Source organism: Elgaria multicarinata, chromosome 4 (assembly GCF_023053635.1).
Source record: "Elgaria multicarinata webbii isolate HBS135686 ecotype San Diego chromosome 4, rElgMul1.1.pri, whole genome shotgun sequence".
Classification (NCBI taxonomy): Eukaryota; Metazoa; Chordata; class Lepidosauria; order Squamata; family Anguidae; genus Elgaria; species Elgaria multicarinata.
Genome location: NC_086174.1, coordinates 59,786,647 through 59,803,068, shown reverse-complemented (window position 1 = coordinate 59,803,068; position 16,422 = coordinate 59,786,647). Strand labels below are relative to the sequence as shown.

General features: G+C 39.7%; 1 protein-coding gene across 1 annotated transcript in view; it reads right to left on the bottom strand.

Annotated features, from left to right (window-relative positions):
* The window catches only part of PCNX2 (pecanex 2), a 140,934-nt gene that overhangs the window by 102,922 nt on the left and 21,590 nt on the right, over positions 1-16,422 (bottom strand). Inside the window, exons 10-13 of the mRNA XM_063124381.1 lie at positions 15,615-15,757; positions 12,575-12,728; positions 12,444-12,476; positions 4,463-4,634 (exon numbers count right to left, since the gene is read on the bottom strand). Coding sequence (XP_062980451.1) covers positions 4,463-4,634; positions 12,444-12,476; positions 12,575-12,728; positions 15,615-15,757 — 502 coding nt within the window. The remainder of the gene's footprint in view (positions 1-4,462; positions 4,635-12,443; positions 12,477-12,574; positions 12,729-15,614; positions 15,758-16,422) is intronic.

Below are 16,422 nucleotides of genomic sequence, written 5' to 3'. Positions count from 1 at the left end.
TTGGTTTGATGTAGCATGGCCCTTCTTACGTTATTGTGATATTAAGGTTTTACAGGATTTGTGACATCTTCAGCCAATACACCAAACACACTCTTTGTAAGATTATTCCAGCTCTAAGCACTAACTGACAGGCAGACTGAATCAACAGGTTACCAAGCAACCAAAGGAAATAGCTAAAACACATCTGCTGGAGTCAAAGGCCCATTCTTCAGCAATAAGGGAACCATTTGCCCAATTACACACTCATTAAGACAGGAAATTAAATCCAAGGTTTAAAAAAGCAATAAGGTCGATTGTATGCCAAAAGCAAAGAGGTGACCTTTAATATGGAAGTAGCTAAATGCCCTCCCCCCACTCCGCCGCAAAAAAATAGGATGCTTGTTTCGCAGACAAGCTACATAATTGTGAGAGTCTTGAAAGAAAAGGAGAACGAGCAAATTTATGAGTGGTTTATAAGAACACTAAGATATACACGCCAGCAGTGCTAATCACAAAAGGTCCTGGTCATTCACTGGTAGCTTTTCCCTACCAGTAGGACAGTCATGAACTGCTACAGAAAATAAAGATGGTCAAGGAAGCAAAATTAAAAAGTAACTTTGTCAATGGAATCCCAAAGGGTTACTGCATCTCTATATTCCTCTCTGGGCCTAGGGATTCCAGAGTCCTCTGGGTCAGGGGTTGAAGCCCCAGGCCCAAGCCTAGCATGGTTTGGCTGGTTTAGGGGGGCACATAGGACTAGAATTAAGGGCAGGTCTGGAAAGGTCTTGCCTATTTGGTTATTTTAAAGGGTGGAGCCAACCCCCTACTTAACTGTAGCTTGTGGCTTCTTGTTTTATTTTTCTTGACTGATCTTCTCTGTACATGTTTAGACTAAGTTCTCTGACCTTAGTTCATTGTCCTTGGAACTAATCTTCGCCTCACTACTTCACTACATCTGTAAAACAGGTAATTTTTTATAGTTTGTCTTAAAAAGCAGAAAAAATACCCATTTTACAGATGCTTAGTTCCTTAATAATAGGCTACATACAGTATATGTATAATATATGTTTTGTGACTTTATCTGTGACTCTCATCTGTGGATGAGATCATGACTTAAGTACTGACATTGGCTTCTATCACATTGTACTAATTTGTGTTATGGTTAGTGCTGGCCTTTTACCATTTCTGGGAGCCTAACAGCAATACTACAAACAAGAAGGATCTTGGAATTGCTGTAGATCGCAAGCTGAATATGAGTGCGATATGGCTGCAAGAAAGGCAAATGCTATTTTGGGCTGCATTAAGAGAAGTATAGCTTCCAAATCACGTGAGGTACTGGTTCCCCTCTATTCGGCCCTGGTTAGGCTTCATCTAGAGTATTGCATCCAGTTCTGTGCTCCACAATTCAAGAAGGACGCAGACAAGCTGGAGCATGTTCAGAGGAGGGCAACCAGGATGATCAGGGGTCTGGAAACAAAGCCCTATGAAGAGAGACTGAAAGAACTGGGCATGTTTAGCCTGAAGAAGAGAAGATTGAGGGGAGACATGATAGCACCCTTCAAATACTTAAAAGGTTGTCACACAGAGGAGGGTCAGGATCTCTTCTCGATCCTCCCAGAGTGCAGGACACGGAATAATGGGCTCAAGTTAAAGGAAGCCAGATTCCAGCTGGACATCAGGAAAAACTTCCTGACTGTTAGAGCAGTACGACAATGGAATCAGTTACCTAGGGAGGTTGTGGGCTCTTCCACACTAGAGGCATTCAAGAGGCAACTGGACAACCATCTGTCAGGGATGCTTTAGGGTGGATTCCTGCATTGAGCAGGGGTTTGGACTCGATGGTCTTGTAGGCCCCTTCCAACTCTGCTGTTCTATGATTCTATGAACATCTTCTTGAGTATGAATTCCCCCCCTGGGGCCAATTGTCAATAGCTGCAAGAAAATGACATTCCTCCTGACCTAAAGCATACTGCTGAAATGAAGAAAGTTTGAGGTAACCAGGAGTAGATGTTTGTGTTGAAAGACTATGGGCTCCCTTCAGTTCTGGTTCTCAAAACAACTTCTTGGGCTCAGTTCATAGCATGCTTGTTTATCCCACGTGACTGAACCAACTCTAACTACACATTTATCCCAGCTTTTTGTTGTAAAACACAGAACTTAAAATGGCACTCAGAATCCACCAAAAACAATTAATCAAACTAAAAAGAATTAGAAAAAAGAATGCATAAACCGCAAAATTAATTAAGGTCATAACAAGTTTGTTTGATTGTTACATTTCTATCCTAATCCCCCACCCCACTACACCCCGTTCAAACCAAGTAAAACCTATTCATGTTAAAATACTCTTCAGTTAAAAAGCATCCCAAAAGCATGCTGGAATAGAAGTGTTTTCATAGCACAGACATGCAGCCCAGCTGAACCTCCTTCAAGAGGGTGTTCCTAGGCTTGGCACCATAACAAAGAAGGCCCTGCCCCTCATGCCCATCTGCCCTACATCTAGGGATGTCACAGAAAAGAGCAACAGATGCAAATCAGTTCAGATTTCTATGAATCTGACCTGCAGATTCTGCAGCAGAACAGCTTTTTCCGAATCATGGGGATTCTGCAGACTTGTGGACCAGTTTTTCACTTTTAGGGGAAAATTTGCACCAATTCACTTTAACGCTTATGCAAATTAGTAGAACAAAATCCTGTTTAAAAAATCAGGTTCTGTCAATGAAGAGATGATGGAACGAAAGATGCCTGACAATCCATGAAACACAGATGGAGCAGATTTAACAAAATCTGTACATCCCTAATGACATCCAGTGTACGCAGCAGGGCCTGTAATCTTGTCCTCAAAAGTTAAATAGGTTCTTATGGGAAGTTTCATTTTACATGCAAATGCACATAACAAACCACAAAAGCCACTTCAAAGCAGCTGGGGGGGGGGCAATTTTGAACGGAGAAATAGTGGGGAGCAGGGACATAGCACTTTCCCCAGCCAACGTTTTTCTGCTGCAGCTCTCTTCTCACACTTCTTCTCCTTCCCATAAGGGCTCCAGATGTGTGCTTGTCCTCACAAACATGCATTTGGAACAGCACCGGGCTGGGAGGGGTAGAGGAAGATAGGAATCAGCTTTGGGAAGTTGACCAGTAGGAAAAGCAGCAATTAGAAATAGGACACAAAGACCCTGTTCAGACAAATTGCTAAGCCACGGTGGTTAAGCATTTTGAGCTAAACATTATGGTTTTGCATGTCATGTGAACCATACCTAATCATGGTGGCTACATAACGCCTGTTTAAACATTTGCTGCAAAAGCATTAGCACCCTAACCATGGCTTAGAGTGTTGTCTGAACAGGCCCAATGGGGCTGTTCACACAACATGTTGCTGTCACTCCAGTGTTTGAGTGTGGGTTGCTATTGAACCATGGACTAGTGTGCTGTCTGAACCCAGGACATTTTCTGCAGTGTGGTTTTGTTAACCATGCAATGTGGCTGGTTAACCACCCTGAACAACATAAAAACAAACCAAGGTGGCTTGTTTAAGAAAAATGAGCCATACTGAGGAAAATGTCCTGGGTTCAGGCAACATGCTAACCCACAGCTCAACGAACAAACCACAGCAGAACAAACAACCCACACTCAACCACTGAATGTGGGCTAGTGTGTTGTGCCAACCCAGTCTATATAATACATCTGCCCGCTCCTTCTTCAGGCCCATTTTTTAAGGGAAAGGAAAGCAAGCCATGCAATTAGATGGAGTAAAGAGAAGCAGAGCGATTTTGTGACCTCTGCTGAAAAGCTGGGCCAGGAAGGCATTTGACTCTTCAAAGCTGTGACCTAGACATCAGTCACTGAGAAAGAGGAAGCAACAGAGAGGAGAGCAAATGTGATGTAGTGGCTAGAGTGTTGGACTGAGAGTCTGAAGATCTGGGTTCTAGTCCCCACTCAGCCATGGAAGCTCACTGGGTGACTTTGGGCCAGTCACAGACTCTCAGCCCAGCCTACCTCACGGGGTTGTTGTGAGGATAAAATGGAGAGGAGGAGGATTATGTACACTGCCTTGGGTTTCTGGGAGTAAAAAAGGCAGGATATAAATGAAATAAATATAAACAGTCAGACCCCCGCCCCCTCTCTCTAGATTCACTTCCAGTTAAGAGTCCCTTCCCTCCTGCTAACAACTGCCACTTCTGATCCCATTTGAAAATGAGAATTGCAGCTCTGGCTCCCACTACATGGAACAGTAGTTACTAGTGCTTGACCGTGCAGAGAACACACAAGACAGATAAAGGATGCAATCTGCCTTAGGGGGTCTTGCTGGGCAGAAAGGCAGGGAAGAAACGATTTTATAATAATAATTCAATAAATAAACCATGTTTAAAGGCTTATTGTTCACCACGTCCACATCCTCAGAGGTAAAATGCAAAGAGATTTTGTGCACTGGCAAAATGAGAGCATCTGATTCCCAATTATTATTTTCTGAACAATTTTAACTCACCTATTACATGATCTCTGGCTGCCCGAAATGATCCAGGTGAGAAGATCTTCAAGCCATATACTGTGTAAACAGAGGGACTTCTATTTTTAGATCCTACATCTAGCAATAAAATAAGGCCACACAATATACAAAAATATACAGGCCTGCTATATGTTATCATCTGATTGTGGCCCTGGAAAAGCAGATAAACAAAATACGCATTTAATCCTGAGGTGATTACAGTTATGCATTTGAAAGGTTGAGACTGCACAAAACTGAATGGTACAACACTTACATATGTGTCGTCGTCATTATTATTATTATTATTATTATTATTATTATTATTTACATTTGTATACCACCCCATAGCTGAAGCTCTCTGGGTGGTTTACATAGGATAAAAACATTTAAAAATAATATACACAAATTTAAAATCACAAAAACATACAATATTAAACCACAAAAACATACAAAAACAAACCCAGACTAATTAAATATTGCTAAATGCCTGGGAGAAGAGAAAAGTCTTGACCTGGCACCAAAAAGATAACAATGTCGGCACCAGGCAGGCCTCGTCAGGGAGACTGTTCCACAATTGGGGGCCACCACAGAAAAGGCCCTCCCTCAGCCCTTTCTCTTGTTGCCGTCCTCCGAGCTTCCCTTGGAGTAGGCACTCGGAGGAGGACCTTGGATGTTGAGCGCAGTGTACGGATAAGTTCATGTCGGGAGAGGCGTTCCATCAGGTACTGATGGGACAGCAATGCATTACAAATAATTTTATTCATTACAAAGTCCAAATGAACATGTCACATGCATAAAAGTTTTCACAACCATTTCTTTTCTACTGCACTGTACTAACCCCAATAAAGCATGCATTCCAGCCAGGGTAAAATGTTAAGACCTCTAAACCGCAAGGGTCACAGATGGCGTGGCCAAAAGATTATGTCACTACCATCCACAATTTTAACAACTCAAAGGACTCTTGTAACATTACCTTTAGTAGCATGGGAGCTGCTGCAGTGTGGGTTCTTCCCATGCTGCTCAGTAGTGTCAGGAGATCTTAGCCACATGGGAGGAACAGCATCCCAGCATCCCATTACTGGAAAGGTCAAAAGGCCAGATGGAAAAGAAGCTGTGCTATGAATTCCTCCCATGGGGCCTCAGCCATCCTACAGGACGGAGTAACCACACAACTCCCACCTTGCTAAAGATCATGTTGGGAGAGGCAACACGTTTCTGATTTAAACTTCTGTGCAGGTTTCCAAGCCTACAGAAACTTAGGGGATGGAAAGCAAATCCAGGAACAACAGACTGAACATAATTCCTCCATTACCCCACACTTCCCTAACTAGGTTTTATTGCTGAAGGCCATAAATGTGGGAAAGGCCAGAACTCAAATAATTCTTTAATTTCCCTGCTGTTGTGTGTCCTTGCATTAGCATCAAGCTGTCTTGTACACTTTCACTCTAATGCACATCTGTGAATTATGGAGGAGTACAGTATGGCACCCTGTCATGCCTACTTGTGGAGCCAGTTGGAATGGTGCTCATGCTTCAATTTGCATTTATTATAGAATATGAAAAAATGTTGGTGCTTGCAACATGTTGACATGGTACTGCTTCATTCTGATGCTTTTAGCTTTATTACATGTGCCTTTCATTCCAGATAGCCAATCTTTATAAGCCGCCCCGACAGCTTCGGCTATGGGGCGGTATATAAATGTTAATAATAATAATAATAACAATAATAATAATAATAATAAAGGCTACCTATCTGAAAAATATTAAAGATAATGCTTTAAAAACTTGCCAAGCACAGAGCAAAAAAGAAGGAAGGGAAATTAAAGATGTGAAATCAATAACCTTTATAGAGCCTCCTCCTTCCAAAGGACGTGTGACTCAAATTTTTCAGAAGGATAGTCAAAACCATATTCTTTTACAAGCCATTCAGGGAAGGCTGACCAGGTTAACAGAAAGTTGCTTCTGCTTTTATACTACCACTATTTATTGTGGTACTGATCCAGTTTAAGAAGCTTTATATCAGTTTTCCCTTACCTGTTGTCCTCCAGATGTTTTGGACAACTCCCATCAGCCCAAGCCAGCATGGCCAATTATCAGGAATGCTGGGAGTTGTCATCCCAAATATATGGAGGGCACCAGGTTGGGGGAGGCTGTTTTATGCTTTTATTGTTGTGAGCCACTCTAAGGGCTCATCTACACCAAGCAGGATATTCCACTGTGAAAGTGGTATGAAAACGGTATATAAAAGGCAGGAGCACTACTGCTTTATAGCAGTATTGAAGCACACTGCAGGATGTACACTACTGCTTTATAGTGGTACTGAAGTGTGCTGACAACTGTTGGGGCCCATGACATGTCTACACTAAGCAGGCTATAACACTATGAAAGTGGTATGAAAGCGGTATATGGTATGTGTCAATGGGCCCCAACAGTTGTCAGTGCACTTCAATACCACTATAAAGCAGTAGTGTGGCTCCTGCCTTTTATATACTACTTTCATAGTGGAATATCCTGCTTGGTGTAGATGAGCCCTAAGAGTCTCTTGTGGGCAGGATGTCAGAATAAAAATATTAAATAAATGGAGTAAAATAAATTCAAGTACAAGAGATCTATCATTATATTGATTCCTTGGAAGTCATACAATACTTTATGATACAGAAGTGTCCCATCATAACATGACATCTAATCCACCAACCTCTTTCCAGCAGTGACCAGACTGATGTCTTTGGGAAGCTTAAAAGCAAGGCATGAAGGCAATAGGCCTTCCCAATCGTTTGACCCCTAGGGTTTGGTGTTCAGAGGTCCATGTCTAGAAGCACTGCATGTTTTTTATATCTACTCTTCATATTATTAGCTGGGTTAAGTGCCTGGATAATATGGCTGGTGATTGGAGGGTGGTGTGCCCATGGTGGAAGGAGAGATGGTTTTTTTTATTCACCCAGGCATTTTGAAATGTTTTTAGCGTGCAAGCCTATGCATGTTTAGACAGAAAAGTCCTACAACACCTAGCAGTCCCCAGCCAGCTCACTCTTAATTGCACTTTTATCTTTTGGTTGCTTTGAGTGCATTTAGGGTTGTTTTAATTTTTGTAAACCAGCTTGAAATCTTTAATGAAAGCTGGTACAGAAATACCACCTTAACAGTCTTTCTGAATTTAAAAAAGCTATAAAGACTGATATTTTCCAGCAGGCCTACCCAGTTGAATTTTAAGATGCCTGGCTGTTATTTTAATAATGTATTAGTTTTAGATGTTTTTAATCAGTTTTATGTATTTTATAGTATTTTTGTATTTGTTGTTGTACCCCGCCTCAATCCAGAGGGAGAGGCGGGTAAGAATTATTATTATTATTATTATTATTATTATTATTAATAATAATAATAATAATAATAATAATAAATAAGGTATCATTTGATTATCATGAGTAATAGACATTTAAATACTTAAATTCACATAAGATAAGTACTCTTTTAAAGCCAAAAGGAATCACCATTACATGCTGCAGCAGCGAATTCCATAATTTAATTATACGGTGACTGCATTTAGATGCAATCCTAAACCATAGTTTAGTGCAGCTTTCCCCAACCTGGTGCCCTGTAGAAGTTTTGAACACTAGATCCCATCTACCACTGCCATGTTGGCCAATGGTCAGGAATGATGGGGGTTGTAATCCAGAACATCTAGAGAGCACCAGATTGAGAAGACTGGTTTAGTGTTATGAGAATGAGTCTCTGGGGCTGTGCACATGACATAACAGCCCACTGTGGGTAATTTAATCCACAGTGCGGCTGCTGGGCGTGCGGCTGCCATTTTGAATATGCAACCTCCACTCAGGGGTTATCATGTCATGCAAACCCAGCGAGCATGGGTAAAATAACTCATGAGGAGCTGCAGCATGTCATCTATGAGCTTCAGGCTCATGCACTGCCCAGTTCCTTCTTTTCCAGCATGGCAGTAAGGAAGAGATGGAAACTTCTCCTTCCATTTTGAATTTAGCAGTTTTAGTATGTTGTTTTACCTATTGCTAATATTAACTATGGTTGGTTAAAGAAAAGCCAGCTTCTTATACTGTGTTCTGAAGTTCTCTAGTTTCAAGTTGGCATGTTTCAACAAACAATAGTTAAGATTAACCATCGTTTGACTAGGTTCAGATGTCAATGCAAGCTGCAATGCAAGCTGCAAAAGTGAAAGCTTCCAAACTCCTCTTTGCAGCCATGTTAGAGGAGAAGGGAGCACGTGAGCCTGAGTTTTGCAGGGGCTCATCCTCATAATGCTAACCTATAGCTTAGTACTACATCTGAATTAAACCCTGGTGTAAATAAGCAGTTCTTTAATCGCTTGTGAACATAATATCCAGCAGCCACGTACACCCTACAGATGCTGCAGCTTTACCATGGGTAAAAGAACCCATGTCTTCCACACCGTTCAAGCCTCTAACATATTCCAGCTCCAAACCTTTTTTTTCAAAGCAGGAGGAGTGTTGGGATCCTAAATTATAAAGCACTGTGGCTTGTACGGAATACCCAGCTTAAAAAGACATCAGGATCAGAATAAAGAATGTGGGTCAGGGGTCGTACCATTTAATAACATTGTATTTTTTTAAAAAATTATAAATTTAGTATTTCAGCAAAACTTCACCAGAGTTGCTAAACTTGAGCCCAATATTGTATGAGAAAAATACTTTCATTAAAAATCAGTAGATGCTTTGTCTTTGCCACTACCAGCAAATCAAGCTTTGATGTTATTATAATGCAATTTTGATTAATCCAATTTCTTCTCATTTTATAACAAATGTGCACATTATTAATGTCTGCCCGTGCAACTGATTTGATTACCATTCGTGTTACTGCATACAGCTGAACTGACAAACAGAACTTATATTTAGCGCTGAGAAAATTACCTCTTTAGTGAGGTCTGAATATTTATTTCTTATAAATCACTGGAAACATCATATGTAATAATGACTAGAACTACAAACTAATGTGCTTTTTAATGGCTTTGCCCAGTTTGCATCTAAGCATGAAATGCCTTTCAGTTCTGATATATCTAGCAATTCCATATGGTTTATGATATTATTTTTTTTGCAGAAAAAAGAAATGCAGTAAAATTGAAGATTAATTTTAGTAACAGTGATGACGTAAATTGTAATAAACTTTGATATCTTGGTGATTTGGGGCCATGCCATCTCACTAAGTTTGAGCCGGAGGCACTATGGAGTTGAATTCTGCAGTCTTGCTGACTGGTGCAGAGGAGGAGCCTATACCTTAGAGGAAAAATGCAAAGGGCTATAAATCAGTAGGAGAGAACATGCTTTGTATGCATAAGATCCCAGGTTCAATCTCCAGCATTTCCATTTTAGGGATAGCAAGGCTATCCTTATTTTTCCCTATTAAAAATGCAATAAATAAAATTTATTTATTTATTGCATTTTAAAAACTGTCCAATAACTAAAGTTTTCTGGGTAGTACACAAATTAAAAACTGAAAGTACCAAGGGCAATATAGCAATAAAACAATTCAAATAAAACTAGAAAAACCAAATAAAAACCAAATAAAACAAGGAGTAAAACCAGCAACAGGGATAAAACAGTATGATGACCTAAACTCACTAAATCAATTCCTAAAATGCCTGAACAAATAAAAAGTTCTCCATCTGGTGCTGAAAAGTGTATAATATAGTCACCAGGTGAGCCTCTCTAGGCAGGGTATTCTGCAGATGGTGTGCCACCACTGAAAAGGCCCTCTTTGAATTCCCCTCTCCAAGTACAGAACGGGGGTGGGAGATCTGACCTCCCTCCCCTTCACAGTTAGCGTTGAGAGGACTGCACTGACTGCCTCCCCAAGGTCAGAAACTCTACCATGGAAAGGGGGGAAAAGGGGGAGTTCCAATGGGTGAGGACAGGAGGACCCCAGAGAGGCCAGGATCCCAAGCCTCCTCCAGCCTCCTTCCCTCCCCCTCGGAAGCACCTTTAGTTGCCCATCTACTGAGAAATCAAAGAAGAGAGGAAGGGGAGGCAATTATTGCCTCCATCCCTCCTCCCGCCCTGTCAGTTTCAACCTGGGAGGGCAAAGGAATCTTGGGGGCTTCCAAATTCAGACACTTCCAAGCAGCAAGGGTGCAATTGATAGGACTGAGCCCTGAAATATGTTTCATTTAATTGTCAATCTTTTTAACAGCCACATAATGCCACTCTGTACATGCTCATGCTAAAGACACAATTAACTAATTCAAAGATCATTTAAATCAACAACTTCCCAAAAGATGGGAAAAATCAAACTATACTCCAATGCAGAAAAAATCAGTCTATAATCTTTCAAGAACTTCCAGAATAGTTATAAAAAGACTAAGGTCTCATCTACACCAACCAGGATATTGCACGATGAAAGCGGTATATAAAAGGCAGGAGCCACACTACTGCTTTATAGCGGTATTGAAATGGACTAGCGACTGTTGGGGCCCATTGACACATACCATATACCGCTTTCATACCGCTACATCCTGCTTGGTGTGGCTCCTGCCTTTTATATACCGCTTTCATACTGCTTTCATAGTGCAATATTCTGCTTGGTGTAGATGAGGCCTTAGATGAAGTGTTTTCAACATTACGCACATAATATAATATATAATGTTATTGTTCACTGATGCACATTTACAGATTATATTTATGTAAAGCAGTAAATCCATTATTGGCTGAGCGGGGACTGGGTATCAGCTTTCTAATATTAGATCTAGCCAGGTGAGAACGCACAGAATAAAGATCTAAATGGTTCGATACACAACAATTCAATTTCCTTTACTGCAGAGGAACCAAACAGTACATTGCATTTTGTTTGGAGCTTGTAGTCCTGAGTGAGGTACAAATAGGACAACTAAAATTTGCAACCAAATATATTCCCACCACAGTGTCTCTCATTTTAAAATACTCATGACTTGGATGCATATTTGCCAAAGCAATAATAATCAAAGGGTATGGAATTCCGCACACATCCAGTTAAAGGGAAATCATCATTCTGTATTCAGCACAATAATGGTCATCCAGATTTTTTAAAAAAACACACACCCTAAAATGCAGTATCTCAGCCTTCACCAACCTAGTGCCCTTCAGATATGTTGGCTGGAGAAGACTGGAGTTCTAGTCCTACACATCTTGAGCGCACCAGTTCAGGGAAGGCTGGGTTATGAACGCCTTTAATTATTAACTGCAAACACCAAAAGGAAGATGAGAAAATAAGTGCACAACTCATCTTTCCACAAATCCAGTAAACATCTGGAACAGCGATAGGCACATTTCAGATGGGGGAGATCTACAATTTCTAGATGCACATCTAGATGTGCATGTCCCCTTGGAGAGAGAGATGGCTTCAAACAGTGGGTTGGGCCCAGATTTAGTCATGACTAACTTAAATCCCACTGGTTTCAATGGGTCTGTTCTATGTATGACTAAGTTGGGATCCAACCCAGTCACTGGAACCATGGAAAAAGAATGTGCAAGTAATTTACACATTCTTTTACCATCGTTTCGGGTAACATCTGAAGCTATATTTTGTCCGCTGGGGATATGCTAATTGTGTTCCTGCAATTAGCAGATTCCATGTATCTCAGCTTGACACTACTTAACAAAAACATTGCTAGTATATATCATAACTATCCACTATTGATTCCTTAATTAAGCTTCTCGTATTTGTGGTATTTTGATGTTCATGCTAAAAAGATGACTCAGATACACAAAATTACAGAGAACAGGTTAATTTAATAAGGAGAAAACATATGTCATATGTAATTAGCCATGCATTTTCCCCTAACTACTTTGTAGCAACAGCAGCAGATTAAAAATCAATTTTTGATTATGAAGTTTTCCATTTTTAGCAGAGTTACAATTCTAGAAAGTTGGCTCATTTCAGCTTTTTGTTTGAAAATCCACTGAACCAACTGACATAACAGACAGGTTAATGATAAAAGCCTTCATCTGTTTGCTGAAACTTACATGTATAGGTGAGGCAGGGTCTGGCTGGACACTCTAAAGACAAAACAAGATTCATCACATTAGTTATAAGGTTCACTTAAAATACAGGACACAAATGGATAGGATATATGCTGAACTCTTTTGATTTTTACCTTAAGAAGGGAGTATTGACAGCTTGCCATGATAAGACAGAACAGGAGGACCCAAATATCTTTACAAAAACCTTGGTTCATAATTAGAAATCCAAGAAAAGAAACAAGGATTACTAGTAGAATTGCCAAAACATTCTCCTTGATATCTTCTGTCCTGTAGGAATAAAAAAAAAAGGGAGAAATGTAATTATAAGTATAAAATTTCTATATACCAGTGTTTTGGGGTACAAAGCACCGTCTAGGAAAGTTAAGTGAAATCAATGGATATTAAGTGAACTTAACTTTCTTTGGATGCCCTAAACCAAATCCTCACCAATATCCCTTTGTTTCAGACCAGATTGTTTCTCAGGAACACTTAGGTTTCTGAAAACTTGCTGCTTCTGCATAATGATTACAGGTGCAATCCTACAACTCCAAGTATGCTGTCACCAACACGGCTGTCTGGGGCATGCTGGGAATTGCAGGATTCTTTTTCTAATTAAACATGCATAGGACTGTATGTCACATTGCTATTTTAAAAGGGTCTATATACCGAGTAATCATATCAAAAGTATAATCTAGGGTGACCATATGAAAAGGAGGACAGGGCCCCTGTTTCTTTAACAGCTGCATAGAAAAGGGAATTTCAGCAGGTGTCATTTGTATATATGGAGAACCTGGTGAAATTTCCTTTTCAATACAACTGTTAAAGATACAGGAGCCCTGTCCTCCTTTTCATATGGTCACTCTAATAAATCATTTGGCTTTTAAAAGGAGGGTAGGGACTGGGTGAATTCACTGCAATGAATGCTCTTAAACTACACTGGTTTTTTTTGCCATTTAATATTGCAAAAATCTAAGGTCTATAAATTTCTCTAAGAACACTGCTCCATTTTGAGCCCTGCCCCTCTTTGCAAAGATAGATCATTTTATTTATTTATACCATTTATATTTCATCTTTCTGAAGGAAAAGCATCACACAGGGCAGCTTACAACATTTAAAAATTACAATTTCATAAAAACAATATAAAACAATCAACCAAAGAGACAGAGTTAGGAGTTAATCTAAAACACAAAAACATGATCTGTCACAAAAAACAAAAGCCTGCCATAATAAAATGGTCTTTAGAAACTAGGAAAACACATCAGTTGGGCGGGGGGGGGGGGAGAAAGGGCAACTGCTCGCAGGATAAGGTGTTAGCTGCTGGTGCAGCTGCTGAGAAAGGCCTCTCTGTTGTCTCATTCACATATGTTTCTACCCCCTCCTCTCCTTCTGAGGGACCCCAATGCCATAGGAAAATTTTGAGTGGATCAAAGTTTGGAATCCACTAGCTGGCATGGAATCCAGCAGACTTTTCTTTCTTTCTTTGTGCAAAAAACACAGTTGTCCATGGGCAGTTGCTCCTTAAAGCTCGCACACCAGAACTCTCTGCACCTCGTGATTTATATTGTTTGTATGATTTTATCTGTACAGCACCCTGAGATCCTAGTGATATAGGGAAGGATACCAATGTTTTAATAAATAAATAAATTATTGTGTCGACGTTTTGACACCATGGCTTGTTATTCAGCTGAAATAACCAATGCTGTGCAGAGTTGATTATTTGAACAACTATTGGTTAGTGTGTCATGTGTGGGGCATTGTTGACTATTTCGTCGCACACAGTTGGTTATTTTCGGTGACGGCAGAGTCCCCTGGCAAGAGCAACCAAAGTGGCGGCTGCCACTCTAGTCCATCCAGTAGAACTCACAATAGCTGATGGGAAACAAGTGGGAGGGTGGGGGATGTATCAATCAAACACACCATTGACTAATAGTCAACTTGGCGCTGGCCTTAATCCACATGCCGTGTGGGGAATACCCCTTCAAAAATCAACCAAGGAGTTGACCATTAACCCACCATTAACTATTGTGTTGTCTGAACACAGCCGATGTGTGGTCCTGCTTGTCATTCCAAGACGAACAAAGCATTGTCGTGAAGAACCTCGATGGCGGGCCTTCTCTGTAGGGGCACCCCCCCCTCTGGAAAACCCTCCCCTCGTGCGGTTCGGGAGGCAGAGAATATAACATCTTTCAAACACCTCCTGAAAACACATATTTTTAGACAAGCTTTCCCTGGAATATAACTTTTTCTGGTTTTATATGATATTTTTAAATTTTTTTAAAGTTTTAAATTTACCTTTGTATATTATGGTTTTAATTGTGAACTGCCCAGAAAGCCTTGACTGTTGGGCAGCATAAATATGTAATAAATAAATAAATAAATTTTGGTATGCTTCGCGAATATTATATTTATATTTATTTATTTAAACATTTGTATCCCACCCTATATCACTAGGATCTCAGGGTGGTGTACACATAAAATCATACCAACAATATAAAACAATAAATATACACAGCTAAAAACAAATTAAACCATTATCAGGATAAACCAGTATAGAATTTAAAAGCAGTAAAAACTAATTGAAACAATTTAAACTACGTGCAAGCTTGGTGAATATAGCCATCAAAAGCTTTGTTAAAAAGCCATGTCTTTATTTGACGCTGGAATAAAGTCAGCATTGGTGCCTATCAGGCCTCCAAGGAGAGGGCATTCCACAGTTGGGGTGCTACAACAGAGAAGGCCCTCTTACATGTCCCACCACAGCGTATGTCTTGTGTTGGTGGAACGCAGAGGATGGCTCCTCTGTTGACAACCATTGACTATTTAACCCATCATTGACTATTTAACCCACTGTTGGTTATTGGGTCATCTGAACCCCATCATCGTTTGTCTGATTACATTGCTGATATGGCTACTGCCTGGTGGTCATTAAAAACAGACTTTTTATGAAATCCAGAAAAGTTAATATTACAATAAAAACTCTTAAGAAACCCTCATATTTTACATTTTAATCTTGAATATATCTATAATTACACTTTCAAACCTTACAGAGAATCCTGTCCTCCCCCTTAGGTCTTTCTTGCCCATCTCCTAAAATCTGAAATGACACTCCTGTTCTGAGGGACAAATCAATGCCATTAAACCAATGTAAAATAATTTATATATTTAAAAACGTACCTATCTAGCAGTGCCAGCAAGGTAAGTCGATCATACCAGATTTTTATCCATTTGCCAGGGAATACAACAAATTTGTAAAATTGCCTATTAATTTTTCTCTGTGCTGATGAACATGAAGAATCCTCAAGGTCTTCACTAAAATGCTTTAAAATAAAATCAAAGATGAATAGAATTGGCGTCGTTTCCATAATATTGTATTGTCTAAGTACTGTCAAACTTTCCAGATGTCCTGCACATGGAAGAAACTAGGCTATTTTCATTGTAGTCATAACATTATACCACAGACCATTTAACATACAGGGGAGCAAAATAATTATTTAGTCCACTTCACCCAAGATTATTCTTTGACCTTTAGTTTTTGCCTATAATTTGAATCTATCAAACCACAAACTCAGCTAGAGTAAGACTTGAAGATAATGAAATAAATTCCTTTGACCTTTGTTTCTTTGAACAAACAAAATTGGTTTCTAACTCTGTTTTGCTCCTTTAAAAAAATAGTTCAAGTTATCTGTCAGCTAACCTTATTTCTTTTTTGCTTTTTTTGCAAAAGGTGGGGTGGGAGGAGCAGTTATATCTGAGTGCATTTTTCAAATGGCCTATACGAATGAATGAAATCTTTATTGCTAAAAGCGATAAGCCATCACAATTTGACGTAATAAAAACAAATAAAAAGATAAGCTAAAATAAGTAAGTTAAGTAAGTTAAAAATGGATAATATAGAAAAATCACATTAACATACATTAAGAACTCGTGAGTGGGGAACTAGATCAGTACATATACCAGAAATTATATCAAATAAGCCAATTCA